The sequence below is a fragment of the Triticum urartu genome, chromosome 4 (assembly GCF_003073215.2).
Source record: "Triticum urartu cultivar G1812 chromosome 4, Tu2.1, whole genome shotgun sequence".
In the NCBI taxonomy this organism is placed as follows: Eukaryota; Viridiplantae; Streptophyta; class Magnoliopsida; order Poales; family Poaceae; genus Triticum; species Triticum urartu.
In genome coordinates this window covers 359,923,369-359,943,751 of record NC_053025.1, presented here as the reverse complement: position 1 = coordinate 359,943,751, position 20,383 = coordinate 359,923,369, and the positions used below count along the sequence as shown (strand labels likewise).

Here is a 20,383-nt window from a genome sequence, read left to right as displayed (position 1 = left end):
AGCTTTGTGTTCCTACTAGGTGTGGTAGCTATTTCATGAAAGTCTTCGAAACATACCTTAGTGGCTACATCCACCAACCATTATCTCAAAGATAATGTTGCTTGTGTTTTCCGGGTGCAAACAGGTTACATAGTAAGCAATATCACTATATTGCTCATCTTGCAAGTCAAATCATGTGACAACCTTCTTGATTTGTTTATGAAGTCTCTACCAACTTCAACATTCCAAAAACATGTTCATGGTTCAAAGCACCATATTATACTCTTTTTTCCTTTATGAGTTTACTTCTGCAGGTTCTCATTAAGGTTTTAATTGAGGTAATATCAACATGAGATCATATGTCATACTTTCTATTTTCCCAGCCAGGGGTTTTAGGAGAGTATACACGACATATTTATTATGCTCTAAACTCTATGGATTTTCTGATATTGAGTTAAAAAAGACAAATATTATGTTATGTCATGTTATTTTCTTCTTATATTTTTCCCACTGGGTTTTGAAGAAGTTTTCAATGGCATATCAGATCCCACTCTTTTCCCTTATGAGCTTTCTCTCGAAGTTTCTCATAATAGGTTTTTAACGAGGCGACATATGCAATACTTTCTATTTTTTTCCCACTACGGTTTTTAAAGGAAAGTATACAAAGCATATTTAATGTTTTCCAAACTCACCAATGAGTTTTCTCCTTCTTCAAAGATTTTTCTCATGTGAGTTATCAAAGAGACGATAATCATAATATGTTGCATCATTTTCTTCTTACTAATTTTCTCACCCGGTTAAAGGAGTTTTAGTAACATATTTGCTCTATTCTCATATTTTCCCACAAAGTTTTTCGGGGAGACTCAAGATTATACAAAAGATTTCTCAAGATGGAAGATCGATATAGAAGAAGCTTTCAACGATGAAACATTAAGAAGCGGTGTTGTACAAGGGGAGTGTTAGGAATTAATTAGTGGATTAATTAGTACATGTCTATTGTTAATTAGCACATGCTAATTAACAAACAATTATTAGCAAAGGGGTGTGTCCAACCCCGAACAGTCGCTTGCCAACAGGCACGTGTTGTGGAGGGATGCCTCCAAACAGACACCTCTATTTCCAACAGGCACCTGTTGTGGAGGAATGCCTCCAAACAGACACTTTCTCCCCACCTCTTTCAGATGTATATATACTTAAGAATCAATAGAACCAGGACTAATCATCCATTCACTTCCATTCATTTTCGTTTTACTGTAACACTAAGGTTGTCCATAATTGGAGTATCATACATGTCAACAAGACAATTTTAATGAAGTGACCCCTCAACCAACTCCTAAGTGGGTTGTACTAAGTTGTCCGCAATGGAAGTATCATACATAACTAGACAATTTTGATAATGTGGCACAAAAAAGAAGGCTTCACTGCATGCAAAAAATAAAAGGTTCTAAGTGCTTGCAAATATTTATCATGAGATCAAATTTGTGGAAGTTGTGACCAATGAAACAAAATTGATGCTCCTAAAATGCTACTTTCAAAAGCATTTTGCAGCACTCCTTTTTTTTGCCACACCTTCAACTAATGTGATCTCATGATAAAAATTTGCAAACACCATTTATCAAAGTTTACCCAAAAGAAGTCAGAATATTTTCTTTTTTTCATTTTTACGGTTTATCAAAGCTCATTTGAGCTCAAGAGTACTCTCAGATTTTGAGTTCTTTTATCTATTCAAATTTTAAGCTTATTTTGACCAGCTGTGATTAACTTTGTTCATGAAGACCGTTTTGCACTCAGATAGCGTCCACTGCCGCAAAAAAAAGCAAAGCACTCAGACTGATCAGACAGCTTGGAACGAAACTAGCGAGAATCAAATCACCAGCTTCGTAGATGGTCCCTGACAGTTAATATAAACTTGTGTTCGCCTCTTCTTAATTGAAGAGATAGTCCAGGGTTAAAATGTGCACTCTGCATAAATATCCATGTAACAACTAATACACGACACAAAAGTAGGCAACGTTCCTTCCAAATCCTGGTACAATAATGTCGAAAACGACAGCAATGCTCACATGCGAATATAAAAGGTTTGTTCAGTAATAAGCAGCAAAAGGATGACCACCGCCTCCGCAAACATGGGGTATAAGGAAATACTCATTTTAAAGCAACAACCATGCCTCTTTATTCTTCCTCCTCTGCCTCCTCAAGCCATTTGACGAAAGGCTCCAGAGCTTTCACGAAAGATTGCCTGCCGAATGATTAACTACAGTTACTAGGAGCTTCATCAAGATAAAATGCTATCAATATTTCTAACAGATGGCTTCTCAGTAACTAGTTACCTTCCTTTTTGGTTTGAACCCTTGCGGAACCAAAGAAGTATGGTATCTTCAGCTAGGACATCTTGATCATACAGTGATCTTATAATTTCAGGGAACAGCTTCATCAACTTAGCATCCTCATAACACTGTGTCTGGACCTTGTATATGAGTTCCAGTTCTAGCTTTCCACTTGTGCAAAATGCATTCATAAGACCAGCCCAAGCATTCACCTGTAAATGCAAAAGGACAACACAACAAATAAGATGAATCCCTTTCAAAATAACATCACTAGTAGTTACTCCCTCAAGTGATTTAAAACATCTTACAATTGTTTAGAGGGACTACATGCCTAACTAACAAGCTACAGATGCCCTAAGCTTATTATCCCATGACAGGCCACACTTGTTATAGCTTTCACAAGAATAGAATGCTCAAATTCACTCTACCAACTTCCAAAGCAACAAAATAACCAGCCCGCACTCAATGCAAGAAACTTAGAAGCCTATCAACAGCAACAAAAATCCTTGACATGTCTTATATTTTCAACTTCTATGTAACTTGCCAGAACAAATTTACCGTTTCATAAGGACATGTGTAGCAAAAAAACAATCCATAGCACATGGGACAAGATCAACGGAGTCCAACAGCATTGTTTGGATGTGAGGTAAGTAGGTAGCATTGTGCAACGCTGAAAGCAAACTGAACCCAGTATCCTGGTGTAGGAAAGCTTATTATGTTGTTACTTGAGATGTACTTCTTTCCCTAGGACTTATGAGCACTTTCAAGAGAAAAACATAATTCCAAGACAGATCTTACCTGCCTAAGTGCTGAATTAGAATTTTGCTGCTGGTTCTTTCCAGACCACTGAACAGCCTCCATCAGCACATCCCACAGCATGCGAACAACCTCTATATCAGGAAATTTAGCATCTTTAACCTGTTGCTTGACAACCTCAGTTACTTCAGATATTTCAGCTTCTTCATTGATCATAGTGGTCAGAGTTGACTTTATCTCCTTGAGCTTAACTTCAAACATTTTCTTGGTATTGTACTCAACAAGGCTAGTCAAACCTTCTTTGCTGATGCAAAATAGTAAAAACATCAGCCGGTAACAAAATAAACAACAAAACTACACTCTCATGCAAATGAAGAAACTGAATTAACAGAAACAGCGTCTAAAAACTCACGTGAAATGCTCAGACAAAGCCTCAGAGGTTCTCTTTCCTGATGGAAAAAATTCAAGTAAATTGTCCTCCATTTTGCCTTTCTTTAAAAGTGCAATCAGATCATCCAAACTATTTTCCTTCAGATATTCCTTGAAGAACTCAGTAATGAATGAAAGAACTATCCCTTTGGCAACAAGATTGTCCTTAAGCAATGGCTGAAAGACAGTTTCAGGTGGCAGACCTGATAATTTCTGAGAAAATGCAAGTGCCGTGAAAATGGCAAGTTTCTGTCTCTCATTTTCTTCAAAGAACTCCAAGGACTGGAGAAACTTTCGCATAACATTTTCAAGACTTTTTATTAAGAAAGGCCTCCTGCGCAATGTTTTCTGAATAAAGAGGACATAAGGTAATATTGCTTCACGTTGTGCTGCACAGTCAATGAGAGAATAGGGGTGGCGCTCTCCCTCTTCTTCGGGTTTAATCGTACCAGGCTGAGTACGCACACCAATGAAAACAACCTGCATTCATGCATTCACTCAAACATTAACCTTTCTGATTTGCATGGAGGGGGGCTACTTATTATAGGTATGCCACTGTGCAAGAGTTAATGCTGAAACATGAGTCAGTTTGAGCATATAAAAATGGGTAACTGAAAATGAATAAGAGGAAATCAGAAGTAGAAATTTCAGATTGCAAAATGAAAAAGGAAAACAGCAAAAACAGCAAACAATAACTTGATCCACTGTCTACCAATCTTCTAGCATGCAGATAACGAAAGAGTACTCGTGTCGAACCTTTTGCTTCACATATAATAATCGATTCTTTTGTAAATAAAATGTATGCTTAAAAAATTGAAAGTAGTGAATTGCGCACTTAAGACAATTTAAATTTTAACTAGACAGAATTCAAAGCTATTCAATTTTAAAGTTTGACATGCATATTCGGAAAATGTTAGCATGAAGATTGCAATTTCATAAAGGAGTTCCAAATCTTACACAAGCCAACTGTAAACAAGCATAAAATTCAGAAAAGGACACTTTCAAACAATCTCAAGACTCTTGCAATATAAACTGTAGAAACAAAGATAATCAGTGTAGCTCAATTAAGCGGTCCATAAATGTGGATACTGGGAGAAAGGCATGACCATATGCAAACGAGGCATACATGAAAAATGTTCAATATAGAAACTGGACCATGCATACCTCAAAGAAAGTGTCACCGTAACGTGAGAAGTTGAGATCTGATGACTCTATACTTTTGGCAACAAGTTCCTGCAAGACATCACTTTATTCATATTGACTGCTCAGGGTAGAAAAATAAGATAGAAGGCAAAGGCGTTTTTCAGATTCATAACATTAGTCATAGATACATATTAGATGTTAACTAAGATGAAAAAAGCAACGCCCTAGTCCAGCTAATCAGCCTAATCTTCAAAAAGGACCCCGCTTTTATTCACTATATGCAACTCTTCCTTTATCTCGCACAAATCTATGATATGTAAACAAAACTGTTGCATTGACTGAACTGGAAGTTGACCATATTTAATGAAATAAGTTGTCAAAGAGAGAAGCACTGATCGATTTCATTTTCAATTGATAGGCACTGAAAGTCCTTAGCTAATTTACCAGGCAAAACTCCAAAGGTGGATTTTCTAAAACTACCTATTGCAAATAGAAGTAATCCTGAGATGTCCCAATGTTTCAAAAAATGCTAACTGCATATATCTCACGAGGAAGTAACATTTTGATGTTCGACAATGTTTCCCAACTGCAGACGCTTACAACTTACAAGCATTACAACAAGTGAAATTCAGTAAGTTAAACAGTGGCTAACCAGATCTCCAGCATTATCCAGATAAATCTGGACAATTGCATCAGAGAACGACGAAGGGTCCAAAGGAGCTGCGATATTCCGCTTGCGGGTCTTAATCCGCTGGCCTCTGCAGTATTTTTTACATAAAAAATTATAATGGTACACACGAGATAACTACGTAAAGAATTTGCAGGCAATAACAGATAGGAAGTAAATCAGAATCATATTATAATAAGATAACTACGTAAAGCAAATATCGTTCAACAGGAAGAAAGTTTCTTATGTTAGTGTGCATAGTTGGAACAACATAAAAAGATATCAAGACAAATGCAAACAACACTATGATATTGTGAACACAAATTTGTATAAGTGTCGCATGAAATGTTGATTAGGGACAAACCGAGTTAGAAGAACTAGGGTTTGAGGCCAAAGCACTCCGGCCAAAAAAATAAAAAAGAATGCCACCTTTTATTGCACAAGGCGTGCCGCACTGAAAAGTCAGAAATCCATAACATGCAGACAAAAAGTATCGGTGAAATGAATTTATTAGACACATATGAATAGCTGGGCAGACACATGTCCGGTTGCATCACAAATCAACAATACATTAACTAATATGATCTCAGCATCGACGGTGAACAAGGGCGCGAGTAAACACAGGAGTATTACCCGAGGGTGGGCTTCTCCTTCGAGCTGCAATGAATATTAACACAAATTAGAGCATACCAGGAAAAAATGATATGGAAATAAAATAGCTAGAAATTTCGTCTCGGCGAATGAATATAGTGGCCTACAGATTCACTATTGTGCCTGATTGGTTTCTACTTGTTGAACAAAAAGATCACAAAGAGCCGAAATACAAAATGTTGTAAATTAAAATTACAACCACAGGACTTTTACTTAAGGGATATTTGGTTTGATCCACAGTTTGCCTTGCCATGGCTATCTGTAGGCACGCCACAAGCTTTTAGGCATTGATCCTTCCCACAGTTGTGCTCTGCTGCACTTTATTATCCATATCCCCATGTGTGAGTCAGTGTTTTGCCAACTTGCTTAGTCATACACACTACCTAAGCTTCGCTGTGGCAGAGTTAACGTTGACAAAATCAACGAACATGCCCTTACTTCCTACTTGTCAATCCCTCCTAAAATGCCTAGATCTAACATACCAGTTCGTACAAAGATATCTGAGGCTGCTTGGTTGGCAGGTAAATTGTCGGCAAGCCAACAACAGTTGTCCTTCACTTGGTTTGATTCCACACTTGGCAATTCGCTTGCTAACATTATTTTACACTAGCACATATGCCCGTGTGTTGCAACGGGCTAATAAAGATATATACATTATTCTACCGGCAAACTTGATCAGGGACCCTATACTAATTTCATAGAAATTTTGTTAAAATCTTCAACTAAGTCAACAATGCATATAATACTCGCATTTAATCTTCGATAGAAAACACAGAGGTAACAAACTCCTATAACTGTAGATAAAACTACAGTGTATTATAGTCTTTGCTAAAAAAACGAAGGAGGCTAGTTGTTAAAAACGGGTTCTCAAAGATCTTAGGCGTTGGTGTGAGGCAGTCTCGGTGGCACCCTATCCTTTACACGTGACAAGGTTATCTCCGCTCTCAATCCTTGTTGTCTGCAGGCAGGATCAACACTCCACAGCTCAGAGTACACAGTAGGCAGCCTTCTCCGGTGACAACTGGGTGTGTGCGTTAATATGTTGTCCAGCTGTATTTTTTTGTTTTATCTTTCATCTGCTTTGTAAGAGGTTTCTCTCATCACCTTGTATCTGTTCAGCCCTTGGCGGGGCGTTCATATATATAAAGCGAGGAGGAAGCCTGTTTCAAGAGTTAAAACAGGTGATGTTTCTCAGACACATACTCTTCTGGTCTCTTTTTTAAAAGTTTTCAATCAAGCCCATATGTTCTCGATATTTTCCAATTCAATATGATTCCCTGCTATCCATTCATCTAGCACACAAGCAGCAGCTTATCAGAAGGCAATTAAGAGCAGTGCAAGCAGTTAAGCATGGCAGCAGCAAGTTAAGAGAGTCTCTTTTGGTTGTAGGGCGGCATTCACAAAACACCACTTGATCAATACAAAAATAAGGGAAGTTCGTACAGTTTTCACAAAATTCAGCTGGCTCAGATGGTTAGCGGGTAAGAATTTACCACTCCAGGTCACTAGTTTGATTCCCACAGCTGCCTATTTTTAGCTGATTATAGGATAGTAATGCTGTTCTGTCTGGGCCTTGGCCTGGGGAAAGCTGCTCAAACAGAGTTGTGCAGCGTTGATATGCAGGCTCATTAGCAAAGCAGCGCGGGGAAGCAGACCCATTAACGCGGATGTAACCAGCAACATACGAAAGGCATGTTGAGGTGGTGGACGAAAATTTGCGATGTATGAAAGGCAGGGTAACGGACGAAAATTTGAGGGAAGAAAGAATCCTCCCTTCAATATTATTATTATTAGGTATAGATATTGGCTTCCTTGTCGACCTTTAGTTGGCTTAGGTACAAAATTTAGCAAATATTGCTTACCAACTATGGAGCGTCTACTTGAAATATACACGTCAAGCAAAGGCAAGAAGCTTTCACCAATCCAGGACTCTTTGCTATAATAAAGATAGACAAAGCAACAAAATTCGGAAACTCATTCGTCACAACTAAGATGAGCAGATTTAGCATACAAGTCAATAAAAAGATCACAATGAAATGCAATAGATCGCAAAAATACAGGTTTTCACCAATAAAGTCCCATGTTGTTATAATTAAACCACAGCAGTTAACATTACGAAATAATCAGTTGATATGAAAATTCATATGCTCACCAAAGAAATATTGATACGGCACATACAAACTCGGAGTTGTACAAAGGGGGGACCAAATAAATATTTATCGAGAGAAACGGAGACCAGTAAGAATTGTCAAAATAAGAATTCATGTAACAGATGACCTTGCTTCAATTAATCCAAGGCCCAAAAAAAAAGTAGCAAGTAACATAGAACAATCACATGTGTCCATAAAAAATTGAAAAAATATTCATCTCAGATAATAATAATAATAGTGGCAAACCAATTACTGTGCACCAAGGAATCAAGGAATCTAAAGAACTGATAAGATCATAGCAACTTCATCCAACGATTCACAACATCAAGAGATCATCAAATCCCTTCTTAACTAGGAAAATCAAGAAACCCTAAACGTCGGAAAGAAAACTCCCGTGCACGTTTCTTAATAAGCAGGAAAACACTTACCTCGCACGGATTAATAAACAAGAACCTAACCGCGCAAAATCAGTTGGATCTGATCAAAACCAAGTGTGGAATACTGGAATGTCGCGCTAACACCATTGTTCGCACTCCCAGAATCGATTGCTGCATCCGAGAGCGCGAAAATCATGAACTATCGCCACCAAGCACAACCTACTAATACTAGCACGCTAAACAGGACGAAGAGTCCATCCCTCCGATCCAGGCAATCCTACGAAGCTCCGCGGATCCATCAGCCATCAAACAAGGAAAGGCAGAGATCTAGTAAGGCAGCGATTGAGTCCATTCATACCTCATAAACAACGATCTGGCACGGAGAAGAGAGGAGAGGTGAAGGAGATCGGGGCTTCGCGGGGGGGGGGGGGGGGGGGGGGGGGGGGCCCGGGGGGGGGGGGGGGGGGGGGGGGGGGGGGGGGGGGGGGGGGGGGGGGGGGGGGGGGGGCGGTGGCGGCCGCCGAGCGCTGATGGATGGAGTGATAAAAACCTAGCTTTCGGGGATGTGCTGCGGCGGTGGCAGGAGGTACGTAGGGGGGAGATGGAATAAACGGGGCAGGGTGAGGAGGGGAAACGAGTGGTGGGGATTGACCGGGACCGGGAGTTCCGTGTGCGGGCTAGTGGAACATGTTGGGCTGAACACAGGTTGTTCAGCCCGGCCTGCCGTGAAGAATGAGGCTTGGATACTCGCCGGTAGCAGAGTAAATTGCAGTCTATGTGCCTTGAAGCTGGGTAGGGTTGAGTGGGCTTACCTACATGTGATCATGCTGAAATTGGGCTTCTCCACAACATGGACTGATATTGTAATGGGAATGATAAAATCAGTGTTTTTCTCGGTTTTGTTCAACGGAGAAAAGTTGGAGCAATTTAAACCATCCAGAGGTATAAGGCAGGGAGATCCCATTTCCCCTTACCTATTCTTATTGGCAGCAGAGGGCCTTTCGTGCCTCTTAAAAAATAGTTCTCAGTCATCGGTGCTTGATGGCGTGAGGGTGGCACCCACAGCTCCTGTGGTGAATCACCTTCTGTTTGCGGATGACAGCCTGTTGCTATTTAAGTCTAGTGTGAAGGGAGCAAATGCGGTATCAAACCTACTTCGTACTTATTGCGACGCATCCGGCCAAAGAATCAACACTGACAAGTCCTCAATATTCTTTAGCAAAGGGTGCCCCGAGGTTTTGAAGAACCAAGTAAAAAACATCCTTCATGTTTAGAATGAGTCCCTTAGCGAAAAATATTTGGGGATGCCTACAGAGGTTGGTCAGTCAAAGAATGGCACATTCCGTTATCTGAGGGATAGAGTGTGAGAAAAAGTGAAGGGGTGGATGCAGAAATTATTGTCAGCAGCAGGTAAAGAGGTGTTGATAAAATGAGTTGCACATGCCATACCAGTTTTCTCTATGTCTTGCTTCCGCCTCCCGAGGGGTCTATGTGATAGTGTAACGTCAATTATTCGGCAATTTTGGTGGGTCTCAAAAAATGGGAGGAGGAAACCTGCATGGGTATCTTGGGACGTCATGACAAACCCCAAAAACTTGGGTGGTCTTGGTTTTAAGGATATGGAAGTTTTTAACCTGGCTCTACTATCTAGATAGGCTTGGCGATGCCTGACAGAGCCGCTCTCCTTGAGTGCACGCATTCTAAAGGCGGCTTATTACCCTAACTCATCCATCTTCGAGGCAGAGTTGGGCTCACACCCATCACAGATATGGAGAGCAATTGTTGATGGAAGGGACATAATGAAAATGGGTGCGATTATGCGGATAGGAGATGGGCGCTCGACCAATATTTGGCCGCACAATTGGATTCCAAGGGCAGGTATGATGAGGCCGATTTCTTCCTTGATCCATAACCCTCCAGAAGTAATTTCAGACTTAATTGATGCATCATCCTCTTCTTGGAGGGAAGGTTTGACCAGGCAAGTTTTTGCTCCAATGGATGCCGAGGCTATCCTGAGGATTCCCATTTGCACCTGTCAAGTTGATGATTTTTGGGCGTGGTCCGAGGACCCGAGAGGCCTTTTCTCTGTCAGGACAGCGTACAAAATAATATACCGCATAAAGAGTGGAAGAGAAGCATGGTTAGAGGAAGGAGAGCATACCTCCAATCTTCGGGGTCTGATGTCGAGTTGGTCGGCCTTATGGAAGCTACAGGTGCCGTCGAAGTTCAAAGTTTTCACTTGGAGACTTGCCCAACACTCACTACCGACAGGAGACTTGCTACAACACAGAAAGATGTCCACGACGGATAACTGCGGCGTGTGTTGTGACGCCCCCGATTTAATCGGACACTAATCATAACACGACAAACGTGTACGATCAAGATCAGGGACTCACTGGGAAGATATCACACACAATTCTACAAATAAAAAGGTCATACAGCATCATATTACGACCAGGGGCCTCGAGGGCTCGAAATACAGAGCTTGATCATAGACGAGTCAGCGGAAGCACAATATCCTGAGTACAGACAATAAGTTAAACAAGTTGCCTTAAGAAGGCTAGCAAAACTGGGAATACAGATCGAAAGAGACGCAGGCCTTCCAGCCTGGGATCCTCCTACTACTCTGGTCGTCGTCAGCGGGCATGCACGTTAGTAGTAGGCACCTCCGGTGTAGTAGGAGTCGTCGTCGAAGGTGGCCGTCTGGCTCCTGGCTCCAACATCTGGTTGCGACAACCAGGTAGAAGGGATAGGGGGAAAAGAGGGAGAAAGCAACCGTGAGTACTCATCCAAAGTACTCGCAAGCAAGGAGCTCCACTACATATGCATGGGTATCAAATGGTAAGGGTATCATATGTGGACTGAACTGCAGAATGCCGGAATAAGAGGGGGATAGCTAGTCCTGTCGAAGACTACGCTTCTGGCAGCCTCCGTCTTGCAGCATGTAGAAGAGAGTAGACTGAAGTCCTCCAAGTAGCATCGCATAGCATAATCCTAACCGATGATCCTCCCCTCGTCGCCCTGTGAGAGAGCGACCACCGGTTGTATCTGGCACTTGGAAGGGTATGTTTTATTAAGTATCCGGTTCTAGTTGTCATAAGGTCACGGTACAACTCCAAGTCGTCCTGTTACCGAAGATCACGGCTATTCGAATAGATTAACTTCCCTGCAGGGGTGCACCACATTCCCCAACACGCTCGATCCCATTTGGCCGGACACACTTTCCTGGGTCATGCCCGGCCTCGGAAGATCAACACGTCGCAGCCCCACCTAGACCAACAGAGAGGTCAGCACGCCGGTCTAAACCTAAGCGCCCAGGGGTCTGGGCCCATCGCCCTTAGCACACATGCACGTTGCGTGGACGGCCGGAAGCAGACCTAGCCTAGTGGCGTTCCAGTCCAATCCGGCGCGCGCCGCTCTGTTGCTGACGTCACGAAGGCTTCGGCTGATACCACGACGCCGGGATACCCATAACTACTCCCACGTAGATGGTTAGTGCGTATAGACCAAATGGCCAGACTCAGATCAAATACCCAGATCTCGTTAAACGTGTTAAGTATCCGCGAACGCCGACCAGGGCCAGGGCCAGGCCCACCTCTCTCCTAGGTGGTCTGAACCTGCCCTGTCGCTCCGCCTCAAAGTAACCGTCGGGGGCCGTCGGGAACCCAGGCCCACCTCTACCGGGATGGAGCCACCTGCCCCTTCAGCCCCCATCTCCGAACAGTATCACATGTAATGTAACTGTGTGAAGTAAATCGTATATGCCCGTGATCACCTCCCGAAGTGATCACGGCCCAGTAGTATAGCATGGCAGACGGACAAGAGTGTAGGGCCACTGATGGAACACTAGCATCCTATACTAAGCAGTAGGATAGCAGGTAATGGTAACAACAGTAATAGCAAGGACAGGCTATGCATCAGGATAGGAATAACGGAAAGCAGTAACATGCTACACTACTCTAATGCAAGCAGTATAGAGAAGAGTAGGCGATATCTGGTGATCAAAGGGGGGGCTTGCCTGGTTGCTCTGGCAAGAGAGAGGGGTCGTCTGTGACGTAGTCGACCACAGGGACATCAGCATCGTCACGGGGTCTACCGAAGAGAAGAGGGGGGAGAAACAGTAAATACATAGCAAGCAAGTGCATATCAGGACAATAGGCAGAGCTAAACATGTTCTAACGCGGTATGAGGTGATACCGGTGAAGGGGGAAAACACCCGGGAAAATATCCCCGGTGTTTCGCGTTTTCGGACAGATGAATCGGAGAGGAAAAGTTGCATGTTTGCTATGCTAGGGATGTGTGGCGGACGAAAGGGCTGCGTATCTGGATTCGTCTTGTTGTTCTGAGCAACTTTCATGTATAAAGTATTTTCATCCGAGGTACGATTTATTTTATTTTAATTTTTAAAGCTTTAAATGATTTTTTTAATTCTGAATTTATTATAATTCGAAAATAAAAACAGGATATACTTTCTATACCCATCGTGGGAGCCACAGTGGATGACAGGTGGGACCAAGGGGTCCAGTCGACTTAGTCAACAGTCTAGTCAACAGTCAATTGTTTGACTGTTGACTGGTCAAAACTACAGATCGGGCCCAGGCGTCATTGACACATATTCAACATTTTCTTTTAAGTGGATAATTAGAGGGGGTCCACCTGTCATTGACTAGTATTTTAATAGGTTTATTTAACTAGTTAATTTAGAAGCGGGGATCCACATGTCATCTACTATTAGACTAATTAACTAGTACTCCTACTAATTAAACTACTCCTAACTAGCATGACCGGCCACACACGGCTATGGCACAGCTGGCCACACACACTCCCGCACACACACATCACGTAGCTAGAAGTTGATTCTATTATCTGAACATAGCATTTTGCGATTTTTATATGATTTAATCCAGGCATCGAAGAGATTTGGTCCAATGGAATAAAATGGAGTTCGTCATGCAAACTTTCTACTCATACTATTTTTGCTCATGTTAGTAGTTGGTTAACCACCATTTAGAGACAGTATAGAGGGTTAGTCATTGTAAAAATAAGAAAGCTAGCTAGTAGCATCTACAGTAGCAAGCACTAGGCAAGAGCAGCGGCGGCTAGAAATAGCAGGAGCAGTAAAAAAAAAGCAGCGCAGCAGCATGCATCAGTAGCAAGCAGCGGCCAGTCGGGGCGAGGGTGCTACCGGCGAGCGGGCGGCGTGGGCTGGCGGCCAACGCCGGGCGCGGTGACGCACGACCTGGAGGGCGTGCGGCGAAGGAAGCAGGGCGCGGCCGGTCGGCGCGGCCAGGCGGGCGCAGCAAATAGCAATGGCAGCGCCATAGTAGCGTCAGCAACAGAGCAGCAGCAGCAAGAAGCAGAGCAGCAGTATGCAGGGGGGTGCGGCCTCGGGCGTACGCGCACGCGCGAGGGCGCCGGCCTCAGGCGGGCAGAGGCGCTGGGAGCGCGCCCGGTGTGGCTACGGCAGGGTCTGGCCATGGCGAACTCAGGTGGGGGCGGGTCTACGGCGCCGATTCCAAGGGGAGAAACAAGGGGAACGGGAGGAGGGCCTCACAGTGGAGGACGCGTGCGAGCTCGAGGGGTCGGGGAGGCCGGCGGCTGTCGGAGACGACCGAATCGAAGGCGGCGAGCTCGGGGCAGAGCTTGAAGATGATGTCAAGCTTGGCAGTGCCCCGGCTTGAAGTTGAGGGCGGGGATGACGTGGAGGAGTCCGGCGGAGCTCCTGGGCAGGCAGAGACGGCGAGAAGAGGCGGTTGACCGCGGCAATGGCGACGAGGTGGCCTCGGGGGCAACGAGCGGAACGCAGAGGGGCGAGGGGCGCCCAGATCCATTGAGGAGGGGGGGGGAGTGAGGGAAGAGAGCTAGGGTTTGGCCCGGGGCGAGGCCTTATAGGAGTGGGGGTGCCGGCGGATGGCCGCCACGGCAACGACCGGTGCCGTGGCAGGCATCGGCCATGGCCACGGGGTGGTTCGTGAACAGGGGAGGAGAGGAGGGGTGCGCCTGGGCCGGTGGTCCAGTTGGGCCAGGGAGGTGGGTGGTTTCTTTTATTTTTGTTTTTATGTTCCTTTGTTTATTTTCTCTCTGTTTTATTTTAGTTTCACATTGCTATAGTTTAGATAAAATACCAAACTAGTTCCTAATTTAGTTTCATAAATATGTCACTGCCCCATTAGTTCGGGCAATTAAATAAATTAGTTTAATATTTCATTAATTGAATAGGGCATTGAATTATCTGTTCCTGCTACCGTTTTATTTATCTCAAAATATTTAAACAATTTCTAAAAGTGTGGTTACTTCACCAAAATAATTTATGGATTATTTTCCGCAAACCGAAAATTTTAGTTTTACGTTTGAAAACTTTTGATGTTTGCCATTAATCTCAAATTTGAATTTGATTCGTTTTGAACTAACGCGAGATTAGCAACAGTAACCATCGTGACATGGCATCATTAATAGAGGTTTACTGTAGCTTAACTACCCGGGCGTCACAGTGTGTGGGGCGCAGGATAGCTGGCGCCACTCACTTCTGGACTGCACCCTATCCAGGAGCATATGGGCTTTGTCAAATGAGGATATGGTGCAGCATATGTCTATGAACCGAAGCGACAACGCAAGAGAGTGGTTATTCTCCATGTTCGAGTCTCTGCCAAAGGACGAGCTTGTCACAATGATCGTCACCCTATGGGCGATTTGGGCTGCACGGAGGAAGTTAATACATGAGGGGATTTTCCAAACACCCTTTTCAACTCATGGTTTCATATCAAGCTACCTGTGCGTTCTACAGGTTTTGGAGAAGCCAGAGAAGGAGAAGAAGGCACCGGCCCCTAGACCGAATCAGTGGATCCCTCCGCCTGAAAATCACATGAAAATCAACGTTGATGCGGCTGTTGTGCGACATGGTGGTTTTGGGACGGTTTCGGCCATATGCAGAGACGGCAGCGGGGAGTACCAAGGAGCGTCGGTGATCCGGTTCAATAATGTTGATGATCCAGAGACGTTGGAGACCTTGGCGATTCGTGAAGCTTTGGCCCTTGCTGAGGACCTGCTCCTCCATGATATTTCAGTGGCATCGGACTGTAAAGTGGCGGTCGAAGCAATCAAGAGAGGTACAAGTGCACAATATGGAGCCGTGATACATGAAATAATAGACCGCTCTAGAGTTTTTTCTTCTTGTTTGATTAATCATGAGTTTAGGACCTCGAATGTTGAGGCTCACAAGCTTGCAAAGCATGCGTTATTCCTGGGTTTTGGCCGCCATGTCTGGTTAGGTCACCCAGGAAATTTGGATTTCGTCCCTGTAAACATTTGTGACGGGTGAATAAAAGCTTTGCGAGTTTGTCTCAAAAAAAGAGTAAATTGCAGTTACTCAAAAAAAACAGAGTAAATTGCACAAACCATCATCATCTACTACAAGGTTTGTCTCAAAAAAAAATCTACTAGAAGGTTTGTTTCCTCTCAAAAAAATACTAGAAGAGTTGTTTACCTCAAAAAAAATACTAGAAGGGTTGTGAGTTTCTAGAAAAAAACTAGAACGGTTGTGTGATTTTAAAAAAACTAGAAGGATCTTGCGTGTATGTGGGAAAGTTTATTATGTTGGTGGTCGCATGTTGTCAGGAGCATCCTACGGTCATCCCCATGGACCTATCTATGTCTCCCACGACACCACATGGACCAATGACTAGAGCTTGAGCAAGGGCTATCGAAGATAAGGTGAACTCACTCCTCTTCAAACTTACACACTCTTCATGTGAGGCATGGCTACTACCTCAAGCAGAGACCCTATGTGTCATCAGGTACTTAGAGGATAGCCACGGAGCAACTACACCCAATGGACAAGATGGCGAGCACACCAAGTACAAGGACCAAGAGAAAGAGCTACCAGGAAAAGTACAGCCACCGGACAACTGGACCATGCCGGACGTCTGATGCCTGGAACTCCAACCAGCCCAAGGACCCAGCCAGCGAGTGCTACAGCGGCCGGACGCCCGACACCTCTGAGCGTCCGGACGACTGAGCCCCTCCAGTAATCCGGTGCCACATCACAGAAGGAAAATAGAGAAAATCCGAGCTCTCCGGATGATAGACGACCGGAAGACCGACGCCCTCCGGACGTCTGGACCTGCACGAGCCTCCGGACGTCTGTAACCTCCCGGACGTCCGACGCTTGTCTACGCACAGTGACTAGTGGCGAGGCCCATGTACCCATTCACCCCCTAGACTATATATACTCCTTCCCCTCCCTCTTATTAGGGTTTAGCATTGGTTTATCTCATGCTAGAGATAGAGCTTTGCTCGTCCACTTGATACCTATTCCATTGGAAACCAAGCCTCCTAGGAGAAGATCCCCCAAGTGGATTCAAGCCCCCCTCTTGAGGGAAGATCCCCTAGTGGATTCAAGACCTCCTTCTAGGATATGAACTAGTGACCTATGTATCCCCCTTTGTTGTATTTGAATCATGTATATCTCTTTGTGTTCATGCATCTAGCACATGTGTGATCATTTCTTGTTGATTTGAGTGTTTCCTCTCATTTTCCCTCATATTTTGCCTTGTGTGTTCATCGTGTTCTTCGGGAATCCCCCTCAAAATTGTGAAAGGTCGGCCTCTAGGGTTTCACCCTACATCATCTTGGTATCATGAGCCAAGGTTGATCACGAATTTGGAGTCCCTACCCCTCATTTTCTAGCCTAATTTTGTTGATTTTGTCCCAATTCCAAAAATCCCCACAAAATAGCCCCAATTTTTTGGGGATTTGTTGGTATGATGAAGTTTTGTTGGATTTGATCCATGAATTTGCTTTGCCACAAGTGGATCTAGCTTTCCCCCATCCTTCCCATCATTTTCGTCCACAAAATCCGTCCAGTTTTGACCAAAATTTTCTTCTCCACCCCGAGTTCTCCGAGTTCATCCTGCAGCCAAAATCGCCAGGCACCGGACATCCGGTAGTTACCGACGTCCGACGACCACCGGTCGTCCGACCGATACCAGACGTCTGACCAAACCTGATGAAACTGAATTTTTTTCACTTGAAAAATTTCAGCCACCGCCCACACTTCCGCATTGCCACTCCAATACCCCTCGTTGCATTTCTGCATATCACCACCACTTTCCGTAACCACCAACACTTACCCGCTACCAACTCCGACAATTTTGACACGTTTTCTTTGGAGAAGTTGAGTTGAGGTTCTCCGTTTCCTAGGGTGTTTTGGCTAACTAGGGACGGTTCGACATCGACACAACCAACGCTCATCCTCGCCACGGACTCGTCATCGACAACAACCACTTTACCATTTTGACACCATCAACCATAAGCAAGGGTGGTAACCTCGACGACACTCTCGTACATTCTCCCTTGCCATTTTATTGATAACCCATAGCCCATTTTACGTCACTTACCTATCGAGACAAGCCAGTGAGTATTGCCGGCAACGTTACTCTAGTCACGGATGTTTGCACCCGGGAGCAACTTCCCAGTCGGCCATCCATCCTGAAATTACTCCAAGCTGAGCACGCTTAACTTTGGAGTTCTTTCTGAATGGGCTCCCGGAAAAGAAGGAATTCCTTATTGATATGAGTAGTCTATCACCTCTAATAAGCCAGGCTATCACATACACCCCCACTCAGAGGAACCGACGTCCTCGTCGGGCCACAGGAATGTTCCCTCTTGGCACATACATCTGTGCATCCAGTCCGGTACATGTGCCATGTCGTGTGCCACAATGGGTCACAAACGTCATGAATAACATGGCCTCGCACCTGTGTGCAAACATCCGTGTAACCGCGAGGGTCGGCTTTGATACCAACTTGTAACGCTCCGAACACACCCGCCGGTGGTCGTTACTCCTGGCGGGATCTAGACTGGCCCCACATATCAATACTAGTCTTTTTTGCGCACTTTGTCCTCACTCGTGCGCACCCGGGAGCAACTTCCCGGTCGGTCACCCATCCTGAAATTACTCCAAGCTGAGCACGCTTAACTTTGGAATTCTTTCTGAATGGGCTCCCGGAAAAGAAGGAATTCCTTATTGATATGAGTAGTCTATCATCCCTAATAAGTCAGGCTATCACAGTTACTTGTGCACATTGGTGATCATCATTCCCATTGCATACATACTATATCATCTTGGTATCATCTCTTGTGTCATATGGTTGTCACCGCATATATACAATTGCTATCTTGGTTCGTGAAGTTTTGCATTAGTGGCCAAAGAGAGAGCTCCAAAGAGAAAGAGCCAACAAGCTTTTACGCAAAAGAGAAAGATAAGCAAAGAGCTTTTAAACAAGAACCATAGCATCATACTACATTAAGATTGTCATACTTGATCATCTTGGATCATATCACCGGAACACCATACATATAGCATACTTGGGATAGAAGTCGTTGCATTTTTGCTTTGTAGGTTGTGCACAATCTCGTATCTGTCTATTGAGCAATCGTGCTAGCGTCTCTCTTGTGTTGTGCAACAAGAGCATTTTCCGTGGATTCCACATTTTGAGCTCATTTCTTGGTTGCACGACCCCATGTATCTATTCGTGCGTGTGTTTCCGTGTGCCACATATTGCTATTGGTCTACTTGTTGCACTTGAAAATTTGTGAATCTTTTTCAACATTATTGAATCTTGCTAACATTCACATAAATTTTATGCCACCACCCTCACCAAGCTACTCAAAAGCCTTTTTGTGTAGGTATGGGAATCGACAAGATCCGGTACCAATTGTGTTATTTCCTTGTTACACTATTGAGTGATCATTGATTCATCTTCAACATTGGATAAGGTACATTTGAAAGTGCTAGTGATCGACTAGAGGGGGGTGAATAGGTGGTTTTTATGAAAGTCTTCAAGATAGTCAATGTCTTCGAAGACAGACAATCAAATACAACATACACAGTATGCAGCGGAATATAAACTACACTAGCCAAGCCATAGTCTAAGAAAATAGTACTGAGTAAACACGAAGACAAATAGCAGCTAGGTAGAGTGGATTGGAATAGGAAGACAATATGAAGCCAATTATGCAATCAGAGAGAATGTCTCACACAGTGAAGTCAAACAGGGCAACCAAGCAATGACTTCGCAAAGCTAGACAGTAAGTAAAGGTGAAGTGATAGAACCAATTGCTTGACGAAGACAATGATTTGGTAGACCAATTCTGGTTGTTGTGACAACTATACGTCTGGTTAGGGAGGCTGAGATTGAACTCAGAAGACTGCGTCTTCACCTTATTCCCCTTGAGCTAAGGACACTTAGTCCTCGCCCAATCACTCTGGTAAGTCTTCAAGGTAGACTTCCAAACCTTCACAGACTTCGTTCACCGGCGATCCACAATGACTCTTGGATCCGCAGAACGCGATGCCTAACCGACTGGAAGATACACAGTCTTCAAGTGTAATAATTCTTCAGATCACGCAGACGGAAAAGACTTTAGTGATGCCAACACTCTTTAGGCTTCGGGTGTTTTGGTTTTGTCCTTGCAAGGATTCTCTCTCAAAGGCTTCGGAGGTGGGTTGCTCTCAAACGACAAAATCCATGCACTAACTCTAAGCAGCCACCAATTTATGGTGTAGGGGGTGGGCTATTTATAGCCAATAGGCAACCTCACATGATATGTACAAAATGACCCTGGGTCACTAAGGAACCGACACGTGTCCAACGGTCGGATTTCAAACACATGTGGTAGCTTGACTTGGGCTATAAGCAAAGCTGACTTATCCAACTCTGGATAAGATTTACTCTCATTGTCTTCACTCAAAGACATAGGATTTGGGTTGAGCATCGCATCAGTTTTCAGACTTTGTTCACTTGAACCCCACTTAACAGTTTGGTGGTTCCTGTGACTCAAGAAAGAAGAAAATGAAACTACGAAAGAAACTATGTCTTCACACTCCATTGTCTTCAAGTGAAT

At 44.0% G+C, this 20,383-nt stretch overlaps 1 protein-coding gene across 1 annotated transcript; it reads right to left on the bottom strand.

The window, feature by feature from the left end:
* Window positions 1-1,883: 1,883 nt before the first annotated feature.
* LOC125551678 (protein krasavietz-like) lies at window positions 1,884-8,972 on the bottom strand. Its single transcript, XM_048714958.1, has 8 exons — window positions 8,838-8,972; window positions 5,935-5,958; window positions 5,287-5,392; window positions 4,656-4,724; window positions 3,475-3,971; window positions 3,105-3,366; window positions 2,310-2,518; window positions 1,884-2,218 (listed from the first exon to the last, which is right to left on the bottom strand). The coding sequence occupies exons 1-8, from the start codon at window positions 8,840-8,842 to the stop codon at window positions 2,152-2,154; spliced, it is 1,239 nt and encodes a 412-aa protein (XP_048570915.1). The 5' UTR covers window positions 8,843-8,972; the 3' UTR covers window positions 1,884-2,151.
* Between the last annotated feature and the right edge of the window lie 11,411 nt (window positions 8,973-20,383).